Source organism: Podarcis filfolensis (genome assembly GCF_964270895.1).
Source record: "Podarcis filfolensis genome assembly, chromosome: 1".
Lineage (NCBI taxonomy): Eukaryota > Metazoa > Chordata > Lepidosauria > Squamata > Lacertidae > Podarcis > Podarcis filfolensis.
The window spans coordinates 70,767,386-70,794,741 of NC_139604.1; the positions used below are offsets into that span (position 1 = coordinate 70,767,386).

General features: G+C 42.8%; 1 protein-coding gene across 6 annotated transcripts in view; it reads right to left on the reverse strand.

Annotated features, from left to right (window-relative positions):
* Positions 1–27,356, reverse strand: part of SYT9 (synaptotagmin 9) — a 136,060-nt gene that overhangs the window by 20,917 nt on the left and 87,787 nt on the right. For 5 of the 6 annotated variants that reach the window (XR_014544453.1, XR_014544454.1, XM_083598854.1 and 2 more), the window contains exons 2-3: positions 20,593–20,938; positions 17,103–17,649 (exon numbers count right to left, since the gene is read on the reverse strand). Coding sequence is in view for 4 of the 6 variants with exons in the window: in XM_083598854.1 (XP_083454980.1) it covers positions 17,103–17,649; positions 20,593–20,938 (893 nt within the window). In the remaining 2 variants the exon portion in view is untranslated. Of the gene's footprint in view, positions 1–17,102; positions 17,650–20,592; positions 20,939–26,776; positions 26,817–27,356 lie in introns of all 6 variants that reach the window. The other variant, XM_083598856.1, reaches the window with a different exon arrangement.

Genomic DNA, 27,356 nt, shown 5'->3' on the forward strand with positions numbered 1-27,356 from the left:
ATGTTTGCACTGAAAAACAAACCTCCAAAAAATCTGGCACGGCCCAAACTTACTTCCATGTAAATGTTGTTTTCACATCAGAAATAATAATAAGGAAAGTTTATGAGCCCAACATTGCAGCTTTAAAAAAAAAAGGCAGACCGTACAATCAAGTGCATCACAAAACACACTTCAGGTGCTTCAAGTAGGGCTGGATCCAGACACATCAAAGAAGCATTTCAGTTAAACACGTTTTAAACTTTGCATGAGAAATCGGGTTGGCTCAAACAGAACTCCAAAGCGCCATCTGGTGTCACTGGTGTCACAAACAACACATATAAAGCGCTTTTTCTTTGCCAATGAAGCTGAGTCCCAGGTGAGAACTGATTGTGTGAATTGGGATGTAGTTTCATATTTCTACATTTCGGTATCTTTTGCCAGCAATATCTGGACTATCTCCACCATTAACAGTTTTTCATCTTTGTTACATATCAAATGAAAAGCTAGAAAAGAAAACTGAAATGTACCAGTCTTAACCAATGGGTTTATGATAGGTTTACACTTATATCCCCAAAGCACAATTATTTATTGCTGAAGGCATTAAAAACAGTCATCTTAGTATCAAGTGAATGTGTCTGCATGTACAATGGAATTTATCGTAAAATGTTACACCCATTTTTGTGCCATTTTTGTGTAGATCATCCTGCCCAATGGACAATTTCCAATACACCAATGGAAACCTTTTATTTTTCAGATTTGTGCAGTTGTCTGATAAACAGCAAGGAAGTATTTATTCACCATGTCATACCAGTGATAGCAATACAGCCTCTACACACAGTTAAAATGCATAAATCTTGAAATGAGGTGGGTTGCTATCCCTTTCCTTTTCAACCTGATATAAAATCTCAATTCTTTTCAACTGTTGAAGCATATACTTACTAGATATCTAGTAATGTGCCATTTTGTAAAGTATCTGTTGACTACAGTGTTGTGAGAACTATAACAGAAACCTCATTAGTAGTTCACTGTTAAATACAACATTCATACTTAGCTGGGTGTAAATATCATTGATTTTATTTGGACTTACTTCTGTGTAGACATGCCTAGGACTGCTATTAGTTACCTCTAGAGGAGCCAGCAATTTGAGCACCTTAGGGAAATCAGCATAAAGTTTTGAGACTTTGGTTCTTTCAGACAAAAAACAGGCTCTAAGATTATTATTAAAGTCTGGATTCTACTAATGCTTCTGAATGCAAAGTGTGGTTAGGAAAACATATGTAATAGACTGGCAAAGGGAAATTCTAACAACCATTTTGGTATCTTTCTCTATTATAATTTTTATTAAGCTGTCAATACCTAACATCCAGCTCTTTTCCAGATTGATTCATTTTCTCTCTGATAAAAGGGCCTTGGATGATTAAGCACTCATGGCGGTGACAAGTTATGTCTGCCATTTTTCTAGGAGGGAATTTCTTACAAAGATTTCAAATACTGTAACAATACAAATGCAAGTGGTCGTTTTTCCTACACAAAAACAAGACCGTTGCACCAGCCCAATGATGAAAAACAAGAAATATATACCAAGATGCTTCAAGAAAGTATTTTTTTTCTCTTAGAAGATGGAGATATTTCAAATTACAAAGCCCTCCCTCTGGGTTATTTTAGACTGTCCTTCCATTCTTTCAAGGAACAAGGACTCTCCTTTAAGTTCCAAGAAAAACAGAAAAACTAACTCCTGCTCCTCATAGTGAGCAGCTGCTGGGAGGGACAGAGAATTCATGTGGCAAGTAGCCCTCCATATTAAAAGTGGAATGAGTACAATTCACTCACATAAGCTATTTTCAGCAGTATCTCTGTGGAAACAATAGAGGTCTCGCTTGTGAATAAGGCTAAACAGTTGTTTATTAAATCATGGCTTAGTGAGATATGTAAACACTGGTCTTGATTTCTTTACTGCCAGCAACACACAATCTGAAGTCATGGTTTGTTGTCTTATGAACCATGCTAGTTTTAACTTTGGCTTGTTGTTTGTTGCATGTGAATTCTGAACCATTGGCTAACCATAGTTTGTTTGATCACACTGCTCATCAAACAACAAAAGCATGAGAGGAGCAGCGGTAAAACAAAGCTAATTTTGGATAAGCAAAGCTATGGCTTGTTTAAATAAAATGTAATTAGCATTCTGTGTGCTCCATTCTCTAAAAGAAGTTCATTGTGAGGAAGGGAAGAAAGAGAAAGACGTTTTCTGATTAATTAGGTGCCCCTGCCCTGGCCAGGCAGAGTTATCTATTTATGGCTTTCACAAGACGTCTTTGCAAATGTGGGTGAAGCTGCATAGCTCAGCTGGTGAGAGCATGGTGCCGACAATGTCAAGGTTGCAGGTTTGATTCCCCGTAACGGACAGCTGCATTTTCCTGCATTGCAGGGGTTTAGATTAGATGATCCTCAGGGTCCCTTCCAACTCGATACGATTCTATGGTATTCTATGGAACAGTGAGGATATGTGAGCCAGCTAATTTATATAAGACTTTCCAATGGATTTCATGACCTGCCAAAGGGTGTCTCAATGGGTGTCAGGAACTGGGCAGAGGAGGAATGGTGGAAATCACCTCCTCAGCCTGACCCTTCCAGGGAGGAGGAAGAGGAAGACAGTATAGATTTACAACAGGGGTCTGAGGGAGGTCACAGCTCAGAGGCAGATGAGGGGGAAAGTTGGGAAATCTTGGGAGAGCCAGAGCAACACCTGGCAGACACGTCATTAGAAAGCATTCCAGACTCCCCTCTCTCAGAACCTGGAGAGCTTTGAAAGTAGGAGAACAAAGAGCTCAAAGGCAGAGGGCACGTAGCAGCACCCATAGAGATGACGAATGAGGAAGTGGGAGAGAATGGGGCTGGAGATTCACTCAGGACAACGCCATTATCCAACAGGCTGGATTCTATAGCCTCTCTCTGTGAATACTGAATAAAAAAAAGGACGGTAAGAAATCTGCCCTTATCTTTATACTTTCCTTGGCTGGGAGTTGCTGACAGCATTTTGACAACGGGAAAGGCCTGCAAGATGAGACCTGCTCACAAGGTAACACTATTCACATGCACGCCTCTGCAATGTGGTTTTGATTCATACCGAATGCACACAATGTGGAGTCAGAGCAAGAAGAAGATTTTAAGAAACTGGCCACCTATTAAAGATAAAATGTAAAGAGAGGGAAAATATGAAAAATCAAGGTGGTTATTGATCACAAGCAAGTACACTAGATTTTAACTTGAATATGTAATCCATGGCATTGGTGCTTGAAAGAGCCTGCAATACTTTAAGTAGATGCTTTACATGACCCTGCAAAATATTGCTTTTTCTCCCTCTCTTTACTATTTTGAGCTAATGTGCATGAGGCAAATGTGACGTTCTAGTTCTCTTCTTTTCCCATGAAATTTGGGGAATCATTTCCCAGAATCGTCTGGGGAATCTAACTGGTGTTGCAGGCATCACTGAATCTGATGTAATTTAATTTAATATTAAATTATATGTCTCCAGTATAACCCAGTTATGCTCTCAAGAGAGACAGCTTCCAAAAGAAGAGGAAGAAAAACTATATTAAAAGAAAAGAAAAGAAAACTAGAAGAGCACAGGCTGCATACACCAGAGACATGAAATCCTAAAAAATTCAGGGTGGGGGTGGAGAGGGATCAAACCCTGTTCAATAAAGGGTGACCTATGGTTCTGATATCTTGCAGGTTTAAGGCTAAAAAATAGCCTGAGGCATTTCAAACAAGAACAGTATGTGCAATTCAGGGGGACGAATAAATTCTCATTAGACTCCATGAATTTAACCAGCATCAACAACACTGGGATTTTTTGAGAGATGAATTCTCAAGGCTAATGAAAGACTCTATAGTTTCATCTGCAAAGAAACAGATGGGGATATTCTCTGATTTGTTTAAAAAACTGAACAAAAGTGAGATGAAGGTCTACTCCCCCACCCACCCAAAAAACGCTCCATCAGGGATACTGTGCATTTTGACAGTAAACTAGCATGTATAAAATTGCTTAGAGGCAATTCCAAGGCTTGGCCAATATAAAAAGGACAAAGTTTATATAATCTCATTCTAGGGAAAGATTCCAGAGAACCAAGATTTCAAGCGTTGGCTGCTGTACTTGCAGATTCTCTTAAAACCAGAATGTTTTGAATGTAACAGAAACATTGCAGTTAACTGGGAAAAATATTTCAGTGCCAAGAGTTATGCTTATTGTGCAATTAATTTGCACACTGCTTTATGAGGGCAATTGCAATGAGATGTGGTTTTAAAAGGTTTAAATAAATAAAGAGTTTTATCCAATAGTTTTCCTCCACTCACGGAAGGCTCTTTGTTCCAGTGGAGCCTTCTGTGAATGGAAGGGATGTGTTGAATTTTAGAATATGTCCCTTTCCTATTGAGTCTCCTGCCTCAGGGGGCTGCAGAAGCAAAAGTGGGAGGAACCAACAACATTTCGTGTGTGTGTATATATATAAAGCTCAGTAACTTTCAGGGTGTCCTGGGTTTTACTTTTTGAAATCTGGCAACCCTATGGTTGAGCGTAAAGCTAATCTCAAGCAGGCCAAACATGAGCAGCTGTGGAACAGAGATAAAACAGGAGGGTGGCTTCTTGAGGTCACACAAAAGAAGAAGATGGAAACTACGGTTTCTCAACTTCAAAGTGATTTGGAGGATGCTATCAGAAATGTAGAGGAGACTGCAAAAGTGGCGATGCGGCTGTGATGGCAGAAACACTGAACAGAAATGACATTGGTGCTGACCTGGAGAGAATAAGGATGAACATGTCTGGCTCCAGCAACCGCCTGTTGGACTGGGGTGGGGGCATTCCATGTGATCTGCTCTACCACAAGTTTGCAGGTTGCAAATGTTATTGCATGAAGCCCAGACTAGGAATATAGTCCTAACGCGTGCCATTAAGGATGGGCAGAATCTTCCAATTACACACCTTTATTATTCCATAGTTCTATTATGCCCCAAATGCCACTTCAGTTGGAGAATTTCATAACATTGATTATTTTTTATGAATATGTACTTTTTTAAAAAAGAACAAGCTTATCTTAAAAAGAGAATTTTATTGTGCTTACACAAAACTGCAGCAGTAGTACCCCCCAATAAAATCTAAAATAAATTTGTGTGTGTGTGTGTGTGTGTGTTGAAACACTAAATTAGATTCTCTTTTCTTCCTACCATCCAGCCTAGATGGTTGGCTCCAGATGCCATTTTTAATGCACCTAATTCAATTCATTTAATTCAAATGTTCCTCCAGACTGAGTCCAGAATCCAGACCCAGGTCACTAATTGGTGCGAAGGCTGGATGGCACATAACCAATCTGTGCAGGTACCATACTATAAAATGATATAACAGTACGTTCAGTACCCTTAACAAGCTGCATTTTCCATGTTTGTTTGTTTTTACAGGGAAGCCATGACTGACTCTAGTTCCTTAAGTTTAGAGCCCTGCAGCCTACTACTGCTGAGCCTCTCTCTAAGGGGGTTTAAAAGTGTCAAGTCAAAATGACTGGCCAGCGTCAAGACCTCTAATCTTCCAGCACAGAATATACATTTCTTCCCTCAGTCATGCATATAGCTAGCATGAGACATGGGCACACCATGTATTTTGCAAAATAATTTCAAGACCAAGGGATTTGGTTGCGCTCCTGAAGAACAATTTATATTTGAACAGCTTTGGGTTCAATAAAGCATACTTCCACCTGAAATTTTCCTCCTTTCTCTTCCTACTCCATGTAGTCACCTACACTTGAAGCTACCCAATTCAAACAATGATTCCCATCTCAGAAGAAAAATCACACAAATCAGGCTTTTGCATTCCCAGGTTTCCACTTGCTGTCAGCATCCTACACGAACTTAGGAATGTGACAAAGGGGGAGCATAAAACACCTTTTTTTCCAGCTTGTGAAAACTGCCTGATTCATGCCCAAAACAGCTTAATGACAGAGGCATAATGGTTGGATAGAATAGTGGTAAGGGTAAAGGGACCCCTGACCGTTAGGTCCAGTCGTGGCCGACTCTGGGGTTGCGGCGCTCATCTTGCTTTATTGGCCGAGGGAGCCGGCGTACAGCTTCCGGGTCATGTGGCCAGCATGACTAAGCCGCTTCTGGCAAACCAGAGCACGCACGGAAACGCCGTTTACCTTCCCGCCGGAGCGGTACCTATTTATCTCCTTGCACTTTGACATGCTTTCGAACTGCTAGGTTGGCAAGAGCAGGGACCGAGCAATGGGAGCTCACCCCGTCGCAGGGATTCGAACCGCCAACCTTCTGATCGGCAAGTCCTAGGCTCTGTGGTTTAACCCACAGTGCCACCCGCGTCCCAGAATAGTGGTACATACACACAATTCTTATCAGATAGGTTTTGGGTTTTTTGTTTTTTTAAAAAATGATTTTTTATTGCGGTTCTATAATTGCAAATTCCATACATCACATACCAATATCCAATCCTACCTTACCATTACATTTACAATCTTCTCCCTCCCCACCCGACTTCCTTCAACTTCCCCTTCTGGTTTGTTACATTGTTTGTTACATTCTGCATGTATATATACTATTAGGTGTTGTTGCAATATCGTCCTCTATGTTTAAACTCAATAAAATTGTGGAAGTTTATTCAAATCCTGCCAATGAGTCCATTTATTTTTGTTGTTTCTGCAAGTAGACTGTAAATAGCTCCCATTCCCTTTTGAAGTCACTGTTATCTTTTTCATGTAATTTGTCTGTTAACTTCGCTAACTGTGTAGTTCATCCATTTTTCTTGCCATTGTTCTTTTGTTTGTATTTCTATCGTCTTCTAATTTTGGTAACTCTTGATCTAAAATACTTATCAAAAAGGCTTCTGGCTTTTTTACAGATGTTATTTTAAACATTTTTTTTCAATTTATTGTATATCATTTCCCAGAATTTTTTTATATGTCTACATTTCCACCACATATGGTAAAAGGTACATTCCTTTTCTTTACATCTCCAACAGGTCTTCAATTCTGTTCTATACATTTTGGCCATTTTTACGGTGTAATACACCATCTATATTGGTTTTTTTTTTTCTTCAAAAGTTTTGAAGGACCATCTTTGGCCACCTTCTGATTGTGCTGGCTGGGGATAATGGGAGCTCTATTCCAAAACAGCTGGAGGGCACCAGCTGGACTCCTTGAACCATACAATAAATCCTGTTGTCAGCTCCGTTGGGTGTGTGCACCAGAGAGACCTGATGCTTTGCTTATGCCACCTTCAACCCTTTGAGAAAGCTGTCGCCTGTCTCCAGGCACAAATTACTTAATTCCAACTTAACAGGAACTAGCATAACATATTTTTAAAACCTGTCAGTTTCTAAAAAGAAATGGGAACCAGAATTGGATAGGTGGCTTGGAAAATGTGAATTATCGCACAATGTAAAACAAGTTGGTGTGTGTGCGGGGGGAGCTGATAGTGCAGTGAAGCAGCCGAGGTGCTACAGAAAGTGTTTCTTCTGTGCAGAGCGTGAAGAGCAATTATATTCCTTTCTCTCTGTGTGTGGTTAGGGTTTTTCCCCCCTTGTGAAATTTACATCTCTTGATTCTCAAGACTTTTTTATCTGAACAAGACCTACAGGGCCAAGACCTTGTTTAACCTTCCTTGCATACTTGATTAAAGAAGGAATGCCAAAACCAGATGTCGTTCTTTCCACCCCTGCAAGCCATCTATATGACAGATTTTTCTACCTACTCCTGAGGCTCTAGTCCACCCACCTGGAGCCCTCCAGATGTAGCTGCCATCAGTCCCAGCCAGGATGGATTGAAAAAGGTTGCTCTGGCCATACAGACAGGTAAAATGATGCAACTTAAAAGTATTAATACATGTCATATGTGACACTTGATTATTGGTCTGAGGACAGCCTCCAGCCAGCCCTCACGCTGCTCTTGCCAACTGTTCATGCCATCTCAGAAAAGTGGGGCAAGGACACATACCGTATTTTTCGCCCTACAGGACGCACTTTTCCCCCTCCAAAAATGAAGGGGAAATGTGTGTGCGTCCTATGGGGCGAATGTAGGCTTTCGCTGAAGCCTGGAGAGCGAGAGGGGTCGGTGCGCACCGACCCCTCTCGCTCTCCAGGCTTCAGGAGAGCCCCACCGCCAGCCCCACAAACTCCGGGGACAGCGGGAAAGGTGCCCTGCGCCTTTCCCGCTGTCCCCCGACTTGGTTATAAGGCTGGCGGGGGTGGGGGTGGGGTAGAAGCCTGCTCCTCCCCGTCGCCAGCCCCGCAAATTCGGGGGACAGCGGGAGAGGCGCAGGGCGCCTTTCCCGCTGTCCCCCGACATGGTTAGAAGACTGGTGGGGGGGAGAAGCCTGCTCCTCCCCGTCGCCAGCCCCACAAACTCGGGGGACAGCGGGAGAGGCGCAGGGCACCTTTCCCGCTGTCCCCCGACTTGGTTAGAAGGCTGGCAGGGGGGAGAAGCCTGCTCCTCCCCGTCACCAGCACCGCAAACTCGGCGGACAGCGGGAGAGGCGCAGGACACCTTTCCTGCTGTCCTCCTACTTGGTTAGAAGGCTGGCGGAGGGCTTCCCCCTCCTCCAGCCCCGCAAGCTCCCAGAGCGATGCCAAAGCTGCACGCAGCTTCGGCATGGCTCTGGGTCCCGTTCTGGGGGCTGGGGGAGGGGGAAGCTCGGGCTTCCCCCGCCCCAGCCCTGCGCCTGGGGGGGGGGAATAATTTTTTTCCCTTTATTCCCCCCCCCCCCCCAAATCTAGGTGCATCCTATGGGCCGGTGCGTCCTATAGGGCGAAAAATACGGTATTCAGCAAAGTTTAGTGCACAGTGATCTATGGACAGCTTCATGTGCAGAAGGGAAATGGTGCAAAAACACACAAAGTGGATTACATTCCCATGATTTCTTTGCTTTGCAGATTTTAGGTTACATGCATTATTCCCGTATTTCCCTTTGGGGATTCCAAAAATTCTTACAGAGAAATAATTGCATCATAGAATTGTAGAGTTAGAAAGGACCTTGAACATCGTCTAGTCAACCCCCTGCAATTCAGGAATCTCAACTAAAGCATCCATGACAGATGGCCATCCAACCTCTGCTTAAAAACCTGCAAGGAAGGAGAGTCTACCACCTTCTGAGAGAATCTGTTCACTGTTGAACAGCTCCTACCATCAGAAAGTTCTTCCTGATATTTAATTGGAACCGCCTTTCTTGTATCTTGAAGCCACTGGTTCTCCGGAGCAGGGGAAAACAAGCTTGCTCCATCATCCATGTGGCAGCCCTTAAGATATTTGAAGATGGCTATCGTATTGCCTCTCGGTCTCCTCTTTTCCAGGCTAAACACACCAAATTCCCTCAACCATTTCTCCTAAGGCTTGGTTTCCAAGATCTTTGATAATCTTGGCTGCCCTCCTCTGTACATGTTTCAGCTTGTCATTATCCTTCTTAAATTGTGGCACCCAGAACTAGACACAATACTCCAGGTGTGGTCTGACTAAGGCAGAATAGAGGAGTACTATTACTTCCCTTGATCTGGACACTATACTTCTGTTGAGGCAGGCTAGAATGGAATTAGTCCCCCCCCCCCACTGCTGCATCACACTGTTGACTCATGTTAAGCTTGTGGTCTACTAAAACCCCTAGATCCTTTTTACATGTACTACTGGTAAGCCAGGTGTCCCTCATCTTATATTTGTGCAGCTGGTTACTCCTACCTAAGTGTAGAATCTTACACTTGTCCTCATTGAAATTCATTCTTGCATGTATGTAGCTCTGCATATATGTAGCTCTATTCACTGCTATTCTATAATTTAGTGTAGATCTATTTCTTATATATTTTGTCCCTACTGAGATTCATTTTGTTAGCTTTGGCCCTGTTCTCCAATCTGTTAAGGTCATCTTGAATCCCGATTCTGTCTTCTGCGCCAGTAGTTACCCTCCCAGTTTTATGTCATCTGCATATTTGATGAACAACCCTCAATTCTTTCATCCAAGTCATTTATAATATGTCAACAACAATGGGCCCAGGACAGAACCCTGTGGTGCCCCATTTGTCATTTTTTTACAGAATAGCAAGGAATTATTAGTGAACACCCTTTGGGTTCAGTTACAGATAGGTAGCCGTGTTGGTCTGCCATAGTCAAAACAAAACAAAATTGTTTTTTTATACCTTCTGAGTAATACCCCTCCCCACCTTCTCACTATATAGAAGGATCTGGCAACTTCTGTTTCAGTGTATCTGAAGAAGTGTGCATGCACACGAAAGCTCATACCAAGAACTAACTTAGTTGGTCTTTAAGGTGCTACTGGAAGGAAAAAAATTTTTTTTGTTTTGCCTTTGGGTTCAGTCAGTCCATCAGCTACAAATCCACCTGACAGTTCCCTTGTCTATCCCACCTTTTACTAGCTTCTCCACAAGAATATCATGGGGTAACTTTGTCCAAAGTCTTACTGAAATCAAGATACACTACATCCACTGCATTTCCCTGATCCACTAAGCTTTCTTTCAAAAAGAAAGAAATGTGATTCGTCTGGTATGACTTGTAATCACAGTATCGTTTCTAAGTGCTCACATATCAACTGTTTAATGATCCTTTATAGGACCTTTTCTGGTATTAATGTAAAGCTTTTTTTTTTTTTTTTTTGAAGATGAGGTCAACATTTGCCTGCCTCCAGTCTGAAAGGCCCTCACTTGTTCTCCAATAATTCTAAAAGATTATAGATTATAGAGAGGCTCTGTGATTACACCTGAAAGCTCCTTTAATACTCTTGGGTGCAGCTCATCAGGCCCTGGAAATTTGAATTCACAAAACTGTCCTACAGGAGAAGGACCTTGTCAGAAGTCTGTGACGTAATGCATTTTTTTATTATTATAGAATAAAGTAAGGTAATTGCAAGGGGCCTGAATGCATTTCCTTCTCCTCATGTTTCCCCCTTTATTTCTTCTAGCAGAAGAAATTGCTCCTCTCCTCCCCACAAAACATCGCTGGATAAATGACTTCCCTATGAAACCGTGTGCAGCTTGTCCCGGGAAACCATTTCAGGGCAGGAGCCACTCAGAAATGTCAGCGCACATATGGCTTGTAGATCAGCCTGCTGGATTAGTCAAAGATATGTTTCAAGTTTTCAGTGATTGCTGTACCTGTTTTGTGCTGCATCAAATACATGTTCTCAGCTACAAAAAAAAAAAATGTCTTAAGAAGCGGAGCACCTCAGAATTGAAAGGACTGTTATCTTTCCTGGTTTTTCTTTTCTTTTTTGTTAGAGAGACTGGTTTTCCTCCTCATTATTAGCTTATGGGAGCAGATACGCTGAGAAATGACAGCTTCTTCTTCTAGGTATAATCTTTTGCAATCACAGACAACATTACAATATTGTCTTGAATTAGAGCAATCTTTGAAATGATATAATAATCTGCTGCAGACAATGTAGGAAACTTTTACTTTGATCGGAAGAGGGATAAGGGTATAACGCTGCGGAACTAGGAGCTATTAATTCCATGCAGGTTTTTGTTGCTGCTCCTGAGTAGGGTAGCTTGATTTAAACCAAGTACATTTTCAAATCAGCAAGAGAAGAAACCAATTTTCATCAATGATTCAAATCAACTCTCCCATGTGTTCGCCCATATTCTTCTGTATTTCCTAAACTCCTCCTTGGCCCTGCCTCCTGGTTTGTCCTTCCATCTGGACTTATTCTAAACATAAACTGGAAAAAATTATACTCAAGATTTTGCCAATGTTTGATTACAATGATAATCCAATATTTTTCTGTGATTATGATTACCTTGACATGCTTACTATGTTTAATTAATTACACCTAGATACCTGTTTGTCCTCTAAGGAGCTCAGGAGAGTGTACATACAGCTCCCAGGCAGACTATGCCTCTGGGGAGCATTTAGGGTGAAGCTGGATTAGCTTCAGCAGTAAAACTGCACCATACACCTTCCAAGAGTTATCTGCGCTATTTGCTGGAGGCCACGTGGGTGGCGCTGTGGGTTAAACCACAGAGCCTAGGGCTTGCCGATCAGAAGGTCGGCGGTTCGAATCCCCGTGACGGGGTGAGCTCCCGTTGTTTGGTCCATGCTCCTGCCAACCTAGCAGTTCAAAAGCATATCAAAGTGCAAGTAGATAAATTGGTACCGCTCCAGCGGAAAGGTAAACAGCATTTCCGTGAGCTGCTCTGGTTTCACCAGAAGCAGCTTAGTCATGCTGGCCACATGACCTGGAAGCTGTCTGTGGACAAACGCCGGCTCCCTCGGCCAGTAAAGCGAGATGAGTGCCGCAACCCCAGAGTTGTCCATGACTGAACCTAATGGTCAGGGGTCCCTTTACCTTTACCTATTACTGGGCTGCTCTTGAGAGAGTCCCCTTTTTTGGGTAACAATGGCTCAGGGTGGCCGGTCTTTTCCTGTGGGCATTGCAAGGATCCATCTAATCTCCATGGTGAGATCATATAAACATTGACGTGGGGGCCTAACTCCTCATGGGAACTCCTCAGTTTTTCATGGTAGGACAAGGCTTGCCTATTTACATTGCCTTCTGGTGACTAGGGTTGGGGGGGGGGGAGATGTTTAAGTGGATAATAATCCCTTGGAAAGTGTTGACCCAAATAATGCCAACACCAGTCCCAAATCAGAAGTAAAATGCAGTTGGTTATATGGTAAATATGTTTTGGGTCAAAATACATAAAATACATTTCCTTTTGAAGTTTGAAACAGCCAAGATTTAGAGTGGAGTATGGTCAAAATGTGTTTTGTTTTCTGTCCTCTATAATAAATCAGTTCTGTTTTCCTTATCACACAGCTCAGTTGAAAGGTTCATGAACTCTGGCAAGATTCCACATATTTGATAGAATGAATTTTATGCTGCTTTGGAGGGTACAGAACAAGGAGTTGAGGTTGCATTTACAGTGTTTGAGAACAACCTCAGGGAAACATAGGGAAACGATAACTAAAATATGCAAGAGTTCTTGGTTTATATTGTTAGCTGTCCATAACTTTAGAGCCCTAATCACATTTGCAAATATTCAAAGACTATAAAGCTGTAATATCTTAATTTGAAAACAGTGTGCTGTAAAAACGTCATTAGTCTTGAGTTTTTCATCAAGGAAGTTTCCAGTTGGGTTATGGCTCCTGCTGAGACTCATTTGCACTTGGGGGGGGGCATGTCCCACAATCAAAATAAATACCAGAATCCCTTGATCAATTTGTACAAACCAGGCTCCGCATAATAGATCAATGGCAGTGTATCCGAAGTTAAATCACTTTCAACCAATTTCCATCTGAACAACAAAATGAAGAATGTGTATGGAATGTACAGATGTGCTGAAATTCTGCTCTGCATGTAACTAATTCGGATGCTCTGCTGTTAGCCTGAAAAGTATCCAGATAAAAATGTGTGTGGACTTCATAAGATTATAGTGTCTTGGAGGAAATTAACTACTTTCTGATTTGTGAAACCAGTTTTGTTGCTTTTGTTAAATTATTTAGTTGTGGTTTTTATCTTGTATTTTATTCTGTGAACTGCCCTGAGATACTCTGAGGAAGGGTGGTATATAAATTTAATAAATAAAACAATAAATAAAATGGACACAGTAGCATCCAGTGATACAGCTTTCACCAGCAAGGATCTGGTTTTGTTGTTTTTACTGCTGGTGAAATTGTTAACCGCCCTGTAATGGTTAAGAAGAAATGTCTGCCTCTTAGAGGCCTTCTGAGATTACAGGTTTCAAAATTTAGGGTCCATAACTATTTCTAGTGTGGAATTAGTGCCATGGATATTAAGAGAGAAACAGATTGATGCTTTGAAGCCAGAGGTCTGTCATCTGGTACATAATGCATCATTTCATTTAATGCGAACTTTGTTAACTTTGTACATTATGGCTGCCGAATCTTTGCTTAATGATTGGGTAATTGCCTATGGATTGCTGCCTGTTTGCTGTCATAAAAATACCTCCCCCCCCCCCAATCCAGTTTCCGCCCTGACCGCTGTATGCAGTGGTGGCAATATAGTCTTACCAGAGGTTTGGGAGGTTGTGATTGCTCCCTTAGGCTTAACAACAGTAGGAATAGATGCTAATAATAATAATAATAATAATAATAATAATAATAATAATAATTCATTACTTATACCCCGCCCATCTGACCGGGCTTCCCCAGCTTCGCAGAAAAGGTAGGTTTCAAGGACAGAAAGTAGGAAAAGTGGAATTATGATGACAGTTCCATGCATGAGGGGCAGCAAGGAAGCAGGAGACCTTCAACAGCTGAGGATGGCAGAGCTTCAATGTTATCCTAAAATGTTTTCCTCCCCCTTGTTTGTGAATAACCTCATGAGACAGCTGCTGGTGCAATACTTTGTAAAGAGAGGAGAGGAAAACTATATGGAGAGTACAGTAGATGAAAGCCTCACAAAATGCTGTGGCTAGACCAGGCTTCCTCAAACTCGGCCCTCTAGAAGATGTTTTTGGCCTACAACTCCCATGATCCCTAACTAGCAGGACCAGTGGTCAGGGATGATGGGAATTGTAGTCTCAAAACATCTGGAGGGCCGAGTTTGAGGAAGCCTGGGCTAGACTGCTGGTGGGGTCAGAATACTACCAGCATATAACGCCACAGTTTAAAAGTTTGCACCAGCTGCCAAAATGCTATTGGGCGAAGTTTAAGACTACGGTGTTAAGCAGTATATAAACTGTTGAAGTAAGTAATAATGAATAAATATTGAATTTTTCTACAACTCCACAGTCAAGAGACAAATGTGTGGTTTCCCAGTGGTGTAGTAGTAAATTTTAAAAGGCAGGAGCTCATCATGTTCCCAATCTCCATGCTCCCAAGGAGAGTTTAAAACGCAATGGCTGTGCTTCAGTTCACCTATTGTTTAGGAGCGAGCAAATTACGTAGGTTCACCTTTAAATGCGAACGGAATCAAATTTCTCCCTTATCCCTAAATACAATTTATTAGGATCAGCGTTGCTGCTCTGCTGCACAGTTTCCTGCAAGCAAGTGCCATTGATCTATTTCAGACTGCATGGATTCAGCTTGTAAAACACGCCGGGCCTCAATAACAAATCCCCAGCTAGCTGAAATGCAGCCATTTCCTTTTAATTAGAAATGCAGACAATTTTGCAGAAAACTACTACTGCAAGAATGAAGTAGGGATCTTATGAAAGGAATGGAAAGGCCTCGGGGGGGCCACCAGGGGGCGCATTGGAAGATGGCCGACAATAACATCTCTCCGACCCACTTGAGGTAATTAAGAGGCTGTGATGGGAGTATGCAGCCTCCCTTGCCCCCCAAAGGGAATGGGGGGGACTGCCTTGCCAGCTGTGTCCATAATTCACCCCTGGATTCGAAAGAAGGGGGTGAGGACACTTGGCACGAAGCCCTCGGGTGAGGTCAGCTCTCCCTGACACTGTCTCTAATCGCGCACTGGTTTGCATTAGCTCGAAATATATAATTGGAAATATATAATTGGAAAGAAGCTAATGCACATACATCAAGAGAAGATCGGGAGTAAAGACTGCTGATTAATGGGATCTCTGCGAGCGGAGCGATGGGCTGGACAAATAAATCAAGTGAAGAATCATCATTAAAAGACTGGTATGTTGGAGTGAAACGGAAAGGGGGGGGAGGAAAAAACTTTTCTTATTTTGTCTTACCAATAACCCTCCCCTCCAGAGAGAAAAATTGTTGCTAATTACTAATCACAAGCAGGAGTTAAGAGCTGTGTGGAAATGAATTACTGATCAAAGAGAGGACTGGTGGAAACATCCGGGAATGGAAATAATTTTATGACGCAGTTACAAATGGACTTTCGTTAAGACAGGCTTGCCCATAGGAGGATGAGGGGGAGGAGGACCAGGGTCATCGGAATGTGAATGTATGGTTATTGGAATGTGATCTTGACCTGGCAGGTCCCCCTGAGATATATTGGCAAGCCTGTGGAAATCAACGGACAGACTGTGGGAATGTTCTTTACGGAGGTGTGGAAATGGCGTCTGTCCTTTATGTGATATGACTCTTGGAGAGTGTAAAACCCACACAGAATATGTTTGTTTGCAACCCGCTTGTGAAGATTATCAGAGATCACAAAGAAAGGAATATATGATAACAACAACAAGATGAGGAAAATAACAAAGAGACTATCTGGACAGAACTGGATAGAACTGTTTAATTAAAGCAGCAGCAGCAAGAGTGAAGTTTGGATCCCTTTCGGAGCTTGAAGTATGGGTACCCCCAACAAAAATTTAAAAAATCTGGCTGTATAATTTGGAACTAATGTGATTTGGAATTAATGTGATTTGATTGGCCTGTTAATAAAAATTATAGTTTTTTAAAAAAAGGAAAGGCCTACCCAGCCTCTACTTGGTTATTTCCTCTTTCTGTGACTTTTTCTATACCGATCTTACAAATCTGAAGGCTTCATTATCGCCTCATTCACTTCCCAGAGCAAGGAAAATCCCCCAATTACCACATCGCTAAGGCTGATGACATTATTGCTCCTGTTCTGACAAACAACCTGGAGCTGTGCTACCCTGCAATACATATCCACTACACCACTGCTGGTTTCTCTCAGCGGAACTAATCAGGAAAAACCCCAGCATGCTCTACTGTTCATGTACGTGGCACAACAAATGAGCAAAAAGTATCCTAGGTTGGTGAAGTCTTCAGAGCTGTCCAAAGATTATGGAAATGTATCTATGAAACTGCACCTACAGAATCAAGAATGCCTCTTGGAAAGCAATGGGGGTTGGGAATGTAACTCTGGAATTCTAGCTGAAAAATGTAAGGCACATTTTTATCAGAACAGAACACACGAGCCTACCAATCTCTAAAAAGTTATCAATTCTCTGTGATAAATCATATAAGCCAATGGAAAATCAAATTAGCAAGGAAAATAATATTTAAGAATGAAATTCAGGGGAAAGCCACAAACTTTTATATAACACCACAGTAATTCCTCCATATAGAATGTAGTCTTTGGATTAAGTCAGTTTCAGGTAGCTACAATAAGGGGTGACTTTCATCACAAATCAATCACTTTGACAGCAGATAAACTGGGCAACAATGCAAAGAGGCAGAAAATAAAATCTCAAAATAAAGAGGGGGGGTCATACTTACATTGGTGACATATTCAATATCCTTCCAAAGATTACACTCCCTGGGAAAGTCTGACAACTCTAAAAAATTATCTACTATCACTTGGCCAATCAAGTCATGCCTGGAGAATCGGTCAAAGTCATATACAGAGAAGTGGAGTTTCCTCGTGCTCAAATCATTGTAAGGAACAGGAAATAAAAAAACTTCATCAAACACTGGGTTTAGGGTCTTTCTATGCACTTTAGTCTGGTGTTTTGTTTTCCTATCTGGAAGTAAGTAGATCTTGACATAGGGGTCTGAAGTCCCAGAGAAGTCCTTTGCTGGCAGGTTGACAGCTTTGTGAATCTTCACTATCAGTTGCTCCAAGTCACAATCGTATTTCACAATAAAGTTGAGCTTCCCACAAGATTTGCTATTGTTCCTCCTCCCATCATCTGTGTCCACCGATCTTTGTTTATACAGCTCTGGCTTGATGCGCCCAATCCCTGTCAGCTGCTCCTGCTTTTGGATCTGCTGGATGTTGAAGTCTGGGTTTGAGAGATTGAGCTGCCTTCGGAATGAATTATGCCTTGAATAAAAACAACAAAACAGACTTGATTAGACAGGTGGGATTACAGCATCTCTACAGTGTTAAAGGAAACAAAAAAATTAAAAAATGAAAGCTGAAATCATGATTTTGGACAATTAAGGACATTTTTGATATAGTTTCCCTACCACACCACTCATCCATGCAACTCGTATCGGTTGTTGTGGACTTCTTACCAATCATGCTTCTAACTTGACTGCATCCTCTCTTTCCAATCACCTGGGCAACAGGTAAGAGGTTGGTGGTGCTCCCCCCCCTTTGAAATTTCTGCTATCCCTTGGTGGTTCCTCTCACTGTGACCTAGCTGGAAGCAAATTTTACATTGCCTCTCAGTCAAAATATTAATCTAATTCATTCTTGATCCCTTCCACAATTTATGTGGATACCACAGCTTTCACACTCAGTTTCTGACTATGCTGCTGCTGTGTTGTTCTTCCAGTTGCTCCACCTATATAGGTCATTCATCTGTTCTAAATCTTGCCAGAGGTCAAAAGTGCCTTGCTACTCCCCAAATACAGTGGTACCTTGGTCTTGAACTCAATCCGTTCCAGGAGTCCATTTGACTCCCAAAACTATTAAAATATCAAGGTGTGGGAGCCGATTTGTTTGGGAGCTAAGCTAAGTTCAAGTACCAAGGTACCACTGTGCACAGCAGTATGAACAAGTACACATTTATCTACTCAATGCATCTTATGGTTTTTATTACCATAGGATGTGGTATAGCCACAATACTAATAGCTTTCGAAAGGCGGGGACAAGTTTATGGTAGATGAGTGTAATAATTACTATTCATTATGATAATAAAAAATTGACTATCTAAGGTGTCCCATTGGCAGAAGCCCTGTGCAAGAACTTCTGCTTGCACAATTGGGATTCCCCTTCTCCTCTCCCCATCTGCCCCTTAAAACTGGCTCAAGAGGGACGTCAGGAAAAAAAACCCCAAACAGTGTACCAGGGAGGAGAGGGAGGTCATTCCATCCTGCAAGCTGAAATGCTTTTGCAGATCATGCGTATCAGCACAATGTGGAATTTCACCCCATGTGTTTGGACAGATAATATACCTTTGTTTGCCAGATGATGGGGCAAACTGCAGAGGAAAGCTATCTTCATCATATCGTGCTTGTGAGGTGGTTGGACACAGTCAACAAGACTGAGCTGCACTGGGTTAGCCATAGATCTGATACAGTTCAGCAGTTTTTTATGTTGACTCTGCCCCGCCATCATTAGCTCTCCCATATTTTACATACACTCCTCTTCATGCAGTTTTGTCCAGTCAGTCTTCCCCCTTGGTGATTTCACCTCCCACCCACTCCACCAAAGCTGTGGCTAATACCTAGCACTTCCTATTTCAAACTCTCGCAAGTGTTTTGTTAACCTGTTCTATTTTTGTTGAATTCTTTGCAGGGCTATATCAGCACCCACAGCTGCAGAGGTAAGTGAAAATGAACATACTTTGCAAGATTAAATTGAGGCAGCCCTTCAGTTACTATAGGATTTCAACAACCTGGCAATTACGTTTAGCTCATAAAACAGCAAAAAAATGAGTGGGGCTCTTTCTATACGTTGCCTGCAAGCGTCAGGCTGCTACGGCAACATTTGCAAAAGTACATGCCATTCAAGTCTGACTCTAGTACTTTCACTAATTCTCTGCAATATTACTAAAAGCTTAACTGTTCCTGAACTGTTCCTGTTATTTGGGGGAAGTGCTTAGTCAGCATGCTCAGATTTTTTTTTTATATTTTTATTGAGAATAGGATTTTTCTGATACAAGTAAAATAGCGTAAGTAATGATGGTATAGAAGCTTACAACTAACAGGTGAGTCAGAATGTTTGTATAGATTTCTCAAACCAAACATCTATAACACTTTTCAGATCAAGGTGGAATCTACACACATATAAAAACTGTTCTGAAAATGCTACTTTTCAAAGCGATTTTAAAAATACAGTACATTGAATTTTCCATAAGGCTCACCATTGCCATCTAGTGTCACATTGTGTATTACACTTAAAACATACTTAAAATGTTTTATTTGCAGCTCTATAGCTGAGTTCCAAGTTGTAGCCAAAACTGTACACAAGGAAGAAAGGTGTGATGGGTGATTTCACGAGTTCTAAAATTGTATTGAAATTACAGACTTTTACCCACATTATGAAAACACCCTGAAATGCATTTACCCTCCCCTTTTTTGTAAAAAGGAGGAAGAGGAGGTGCCAAGCAGCAATAAATGGGATGACATAGTGTGGACAATTTACTGATTTGCAATCCTTTGGGATGTTTTCCATCTTCTGAAGCACTAGCTATACTAATGCAGACCAACACACTTACTGACACACAGCCACAAAGTGTCAAGGGGTACCCAAGAGACTCTGCCTCCCTTGCTTCACACAGGATGCTGATTTGTGACCCAGTGTGAGGAAGGTGGTCAGGCAAGCCTCAAGCGGTTGGAGAAAATGAAGTGATCCCCTTGGTTCCTTCTCCTAATTCCCACTCTGAACACAGTAAACTGTGGTGGTCCTTTCTTCCTTGGCTTCCCCTTTCCTCTGGCCTTTTATGTTTGATCCTCCAGCCACACCGGTTTGCTGGCTCCTTTGTCTCGATTACAACCAGGCCTTTGCTCAAAAGTATTTAGAGTGTACTTTTATTCATGAGGCCCCTCTCAGGATCATGGGAACTGGTGAATGAAGGCAAGGGGATGCATTGGTTGCCCATCTCTCCCATGATCAGGAATGCTATCTCTAAATTAGTCTCTGATGCCTTCTTCCTTCCCCATCAAGAATCCTGCTCCTGCACTTGATAAAGCAAACACAAACCTCCACCTGTGCAGTCTTTGGTGACTAAGGAGCCTGTTAGGTAAGGGATACTTTTTGGCACAGTAAAGCTTTTTTACTTTGGGGGCAACTCTGTTCCTTACTGGAGCTACTGACCGTGCAGAAGGAGTTGGCTCCGTGATCTGTCGATGCATCCGAACATTATGCACACAGTTTTCCTTGGTCCCTGCCTTAGCGTCCAAAGGGATGTCAGGGGATGTGTGGCTAATCTTCATGGAAGAGTCGGGATAGATGGTAGGTTGTCCCAAGTAATCCTCGCTATATTCGTGGTCATTGGTCTCTGTGTCTGTATAGTTCAGGGACTCCTGCTTGTCTTTGTTTCCAGGCAGGCCACGTTCTCGCCAAGGAACCCAACACAGCTTCCAGGACACAAACAGAGACACCCCAAACAAAGCAAGTCCACATGCTGTGACAACTAAGGACAGTAAACTCACTGTGATATCTGAAAAAAAGAAGGAAAATAAACACATGTCAACACTGGAAGGAAAAATCAGTTCTAAGACAAGAGGCTTTAACAGAAATAAACCTTGGGTGAAGGGCGGTATACCAATTTAATAAATGAACAATTTTCTTTGTGCATAGAAGCTGCTGTGTAGGTAAAAAAATTGGTACTGTTTTCCTTCCTAACTCTCCACTCAAGAAAAAAAGACATATCATCAAACTAGCACAGGACTTTGTGGTGCTCACCGAATGCTGTTTTACAAGACACGTTGATTTATCACCCAGACTTCAAGAAAAACCTAATGCCTCTGCTTTATGTATCACATCTGTCTCTGTCTCCCCTATTTCCACACTTCCTCCTCCTCTCTCCTATTCTGCAGGCCCCTTTGCACACACACCTCGTTCTCCCTGCACAAATGTAATGCCTGGAGAGAGCAGGGGTGTAGGAAGGGGGTGCGGGGTGCCACCGGATGTCATCCTGAAGGGGTTGACATTTGTCGTACCCCCCCACCTGCGACTCCCCCAAGCCCGGTGAGCAGCAAAGCTGCAGCTCTCCCCCTTCCCCCGGCTCGCTGTGGGGGAGGATCACGGTGCCCCACCGAGATCGGCCCCTGGGGAGGATCACGCAGCCACGCCGATAGGCCCTGAGGGCGGATCGCCCCACCCCTGGGTGCATGGCATGTGTGCCACTCCAGGTGCCGGGGCACCTAGCTCTGCCCCTGGGAGAAAGAACATTTTTACAGCAGGAAAACAAACAGAACGAAAGCTTCTGCCATGGATTGCTTGTTTTTAACACGGTTTACAGTTGATCTGTTTCATACTGCCATCATGGTACATCTGCAGCAGCACAATTAAAAGCCTTCATCTGCCCCAGCTGCAACAAAACATGTCTCTTCCGTACTGGTCTCTACAGCCACAGCAGGCTCCAACGGTTTGACTTCACTCCCAAAGGCTCATTCCTCCATTGTCTCCTGAGACAGATGGATGCCAACTGGCCTTCGGACACCTCTTCGAGCCTAATGGATGGTAAGACAAGGTATCAAGATTTTACATAAATGAAATAATAAAAAGCCTGTGTCCCTTTTTGTTTCTTGTGTGAGTGTCTCACTGTGTACACACACACACACACACACACACGCACAGAGAGAGTATGAACATCACACAGCCTTCAAAGAATGTACGTGAGTAACATAGAAGATGTTGCTGAAATTGTGAAAAGTAGTTTTTTCTCTTTTCAAAACAGCTGCAAGAGCGCAGATGCTTTTTGTCATGCAGGACTATTTACCCCTTTGTGGATAATAATGTCAGGCTTTTATTTGGGTACTCATTCACAAGGCCCTCAAATAAATTTTAGCAGGGACCTCCCAAGGCAGTACAACAATCCTTGCTGGTGACTAAGCGGCAACCGAAAGAAGAAAGGCCTTTTGTATTGTACATGGTAAGTGGAAGTCAAGAGCATTTCCATGTTTCCAAAAACCCGATGGCTATAACAACCCACAGTCTATAATTTTGGGTAACAACCATCCCTCTTTCAAATTGTTCTTTAACCTGGAAGCCTCCAAATGGCTCACCTGTTTTGCTGTTTTTTTTCCAGCAAAGCTTTTCCCTCCTATTTTCCTGGGGTGTTCTAAGTCACAGGGAACTGACAGAATAGGCAATTTGCTCACCTTTCACAAAATCCTACTATTATCTTATCTTGTAGCCATGCTGACACATCTGGGTTACTACAGAGAGAAACAACAGAAAGAGGCTAAAAGAAACAGCCATTTACAGAGATTTTTGCAGAGCTTCTTAAATATGTGCTGCACCAAATATACAGAAAACATTCACAAACAGTGAAGCGCTACTTGGGGAAAGGCAGCAGTGGGGTGCGGGTGGGGAGAGAAAGAGAGCCTTGCAGGTATTTTTAAAGGGTTACAGGAGAGCTACTAACGGCCATGTGGGACAGAGGAAGGCTGCTCAGCTGCTAAAAATAAAAAATAAAATCATAAAACTGTGTGGGAAATGAGACTGCTCTTTGTCAAGCAATGCCCCGTGCACTGAACAAGAGCCTGGGAGATTTATACAACCACAGCCTCATTCCTGGCCCCATCCCTGATGATGTGCTCTCTTCCCCCATGACGTCTAGGCATGGTGTGTGATGTCTGTAATGGGCAAGCCTTCATATGTACTGTTGAAAGCATCTTCCTTTCTTCACAGATACCTAGGGCTCAAGAGGTGTGATGTTGCAGGTGGGGTCAGGAGGCGTGGCCTCTTTCCTGCATCTATATATTTAGCCAGTGCTTTTTTCCTAGAAAAATAGGTGCCAGTAGATACCATGAAGTTTTTACAGTAAATGCCACACTTTTTAACAACAACAAAAAGAGGTGCGGGTGCTGTATATCCTCAAGTACCCCCTGAACCCCCACTACGTTTAGCTATAGGTGTGGAAAGGGATTTCTGAGAACTACTGCAACTACTGCAATGGAATTGCTAGCTTCTAGAGCAGGCATAGGCAACCTCGGCCCACCAGATGTTTTGGGACTACAACTCCCATGATCCCTAGCTAACAGGACCAGTGGTCAGGGATGATGGGAATTGTAGTCCCAAAACATCTGGCGGGCCGAGGTTGCCTATGCCTGTTCTAGAGTGAGGAAGAAGGAAAGGTAATCTCCTCTCACTGACTGCTGGGAAACTATGACCCCAGCAATAGGAGTTCTACACCAATGGGGCTCCGGCAGCAGTGACGAGACAGTCAAAGTGTAGTAAGGATGCCCTACAAGAAGCTTTGCAAAACAACTCACAATTTCATTTGTTTATTTTTATTTTCTGCCCCTCTATTGGAAATGGTTCACGAGGCAGTTAACATTAGAAGGAAAAGAACGCACAACTCAAGCAAACAACAAAAGATGCAAGCTCCCCACCTACAGAAAGTGAGCAAATCAAGAAGTGTGTGTGTGTGTATCTGGCAGTGGCATGCAATCAGTGGACTAGGGGGACTAGGCTGGTCTCCCAAATATTCTCAGTAAATTAGACTATTAAATCTTGGTGCCTCCTTCCCAAAGTCCAGGAAGCTCCTGCCCAGCTTAAGGAGGGATGTGTGATGCTCTGCTGGGGTGCAAGAGCCCTCTGGCCACCTTCCCAAAGCCCACCTGGCTTTGGGAATGAGGCAGCAGGGCTCTAGCATCTTGTCAGAGCCCTGGTGCCTACTTCCCAAAGCCCAGGGAGCTTCTGTCCAGATTAGGGAGGGAGGCGTGGTGCCCAAACGTGGGATGTTAGGATATCACCCTCCCTGAATCACCCTCACAAGCTGGTGCCTGTGGCCCTAACTGTCCCCTATGAAAAATTTCACCACACACCACTGATCTCTTGAGGGTATATTTGTAGTCATGCATTTAGGAGACACTAATGGATCAGTAAAATGAAATGCTTTGCTTTTTCAGCACATTCCTTTTTTATTCCTGTTATTTCTTTTATGCTGGTGTGTTTCATAGTTACACACACACACAATTTACTATGACTAAATGGTGCTGCTGACAAGGCAATGGTTTGCAAGCAATCCCTTTGATTACTGAGTATATGATTCACACCAGGCAGGCCCTATTCCTTTCACTATTCATAGCTATTAAGTCCCTTGCGGCATCCTTGGAGTAGAGTTGCCTCAGGTAATGAGTGTTCCAAGCAGTTGTCTCTCCAGCGTTAAAATACTCTATTCCTATGGAGCTGCCTTCATATTACTTACACTTGTGATTTACCCTCAACCTCACTACATCTTCCTTGGTGCAGTTCAGCTCCTCTGAACCTATTTATCTAGGCCTAAATATATTCCTGCAGGCTGTTATTTCTTGGCCTGGAGTCAGGAACTTGCACCTCCCTGCAACAGACCCCGGCTGCCCAAATGTGCAGAAGAGTCAATGGAACTGTACAGTTTTCAGGCCTTTGTTAATCTTCAAGGTAAAGGCAATTTTTTTCTTACAAGCTCACTTTTCAAAAGAATCACAGCAGTGCGCCAGCACCTCAACAGCTGTAAAGGCCACAGTTCAGATGCACTGACAGTAAACACAAATTTTTGGGGCTATGTGTCCTACTTATTCTTGCAGATAATCAGAATCTCCCTTATATCATACAGCAGAGTTTCTAAATATTAAGGCAGAGGGGAGGGGGCATATAATTCTACTATTGCAATGCCTGGAAATTCTAATCTTCACCATATCAAGGTATTTGTCCTATCTCCTTGGAAACTGGTGTGGCATAGCTACCTTGTGACTGTTACCAGCAGACCATCTTTGCTTTTGCAATAGTCGGCGAAGGCTGAGATGGCCTATCAAAGCTTTCCTCCCCTTCCCCTTGTCTTTCTCATTTTCTATGGTGGTACATCAAGGTCAGCAGATGTGGTTCATGCACTGCTTCAAACCAGTGACCTTACTTTCCCGGGAGATTGCAGTCTCTCTGCTGTGTTTAAGGAGGTTTTCAACAATACTAGGTCATGCTACTGCCAGGAAGAAAACATAGTTTTACTGACTGCATTTTTATATGTATCTGTGTGAAATTCAAACTCCTTTCCCCCAGCCCTACCCGCTTAAGATCTAAGAGTGTGAGCATCCCCAGAGGTCCAATTTATAGCATTTAGGCTCCTTATGCCTCCCCATAAGGAAGAGTAAACGCAGTAGTTTAAACTTTAAATGCTTCCACGTTTTCAGAAAACACATTTAAGGAGCACGGCCCCATTGTCATCCGTTGTTGTCTTTCCCAAAGGAGGGAATGCAAAGCAGAAAGGAGAGAGAGCACTAAAGAGTTACTAAACAGCATTAAACATTGAAGTGGCAGACAACTTAGAAATACACACACAAACAGAGAAAGGAGAAATCTGAACTACAAAGATGCGTTACTTTCCCTTAGCTCTTTTGTGTATATAAGAAACACTGCCTGTTTGTCACACTTATGCTCCCCCCCCCCCCCCGCACTTCCCCAAGTGAGCGGATTCAATGCAATTTGGCATTCCTACCTTCTACTGGCAATATAATTAGCACTACAAAACACCAAGGATAAGATAAGGCACTGGACAGCCATAACTCTTGGTGACCTGCCAGTCATTTGAAGCCACCAGTTAGGAGAGTGGAAAAATTTGATGAGATCGTCATAGTTGGCATCCATCTGCCTTGGGGGAGAGTGCCTTTGCAGGCAAAGTCAAACTGTTGGGAGGTTGCAGCGCCTACTGTGGCTGCAGAGACATGCTTTGTTGCAGCTGGGGCAGATGAAGGCGTCCGGTTGTGCTGCTGCAGATGCACCATGGCGGTTTTTCTTTCTGCACTCCTCCTATTGCTCATCAACTGATATTAAAAATAGGATAAAGCCCAGTAATGCCGTTGCTTAATGGGAGATCCCAATGCCAGCTACAGACAGACAGAGAGACTGTTTTGCTGTTCTAGAGGAGCTTTTCCAGCAACTCAAAGAGCCATGAAGTCTCGTCTCTTTAATGCTTTGCTTTCTATTCTTGCATAGCAAATAACCCCCTGATAAACGATCAATTTGGTGTTTCTTTTATTGCTTTGATAAAGAGCCCCTTTCCCTTTGGCAAGACAGCAATCCCACACAATTCTGGCCTGCCTACATTAACTATGAACGGGACAATTTTCACACACACCTAAGCAAACTGTAAGTAAACAGTGAACCGCATGGGAAAGGCATTGATAAGAGCAGCAAGTCATTTGGGAACCAGCCCTCATAAACTTTCCACATTATACTGCAGCAAGCTAGTTGTAATGGGGGTGAGGGGGAAGAGAAGTATAGCCAACAGCAAGTGCATCTGTGGGATTGCAACACATGTGGAATTGGATATATAGCACAAAATTCCGCTTACCTTGCTTCACGGATACAGAAAAATAACACATCGGCAATACCTAGTGGAAGAAGCCAGATGAGAAGCAAGTAACATTTCTCATGGCCAGGAAGTGAATTTTCAAAGGCATTTTCAGCTTTTTTTACCTTACATTACACTGCCTCCTATTTCCTGGAACATGCCGTTAAAGTCCAACCATCCACATACCCTCCATTCTTTCCCCCAAATAATAGGAATGTAAGCAGCTGGCTTTTATCAAGTCAGACCACTGTTTCCTCTGGCTCAGTACTGTTTATACTCCCTGGCAGCAAAACTCCAGGCAACTTTCCCAGCCATCCCTGGAAAAACTGGGACCGAATCTGGGATTTTCTGCATGCAGAATATGTGCTCTATTTAATAATTTCACAGCAGATCCTGGGACAAACAGACCATGGGCAGCACACACCTGTGTGATTATGGTTATTTTGGATAATTTTCTCCGAACCTGGAGTGCTATACTGCAGAAAGTACACAGTCCAGCATTAATACTATAGCTCAGAATAAAATACTAATATTTTTCTGTAAAGCTAAGTACCATGTTTCAAGTTTCCCACTTTATGAG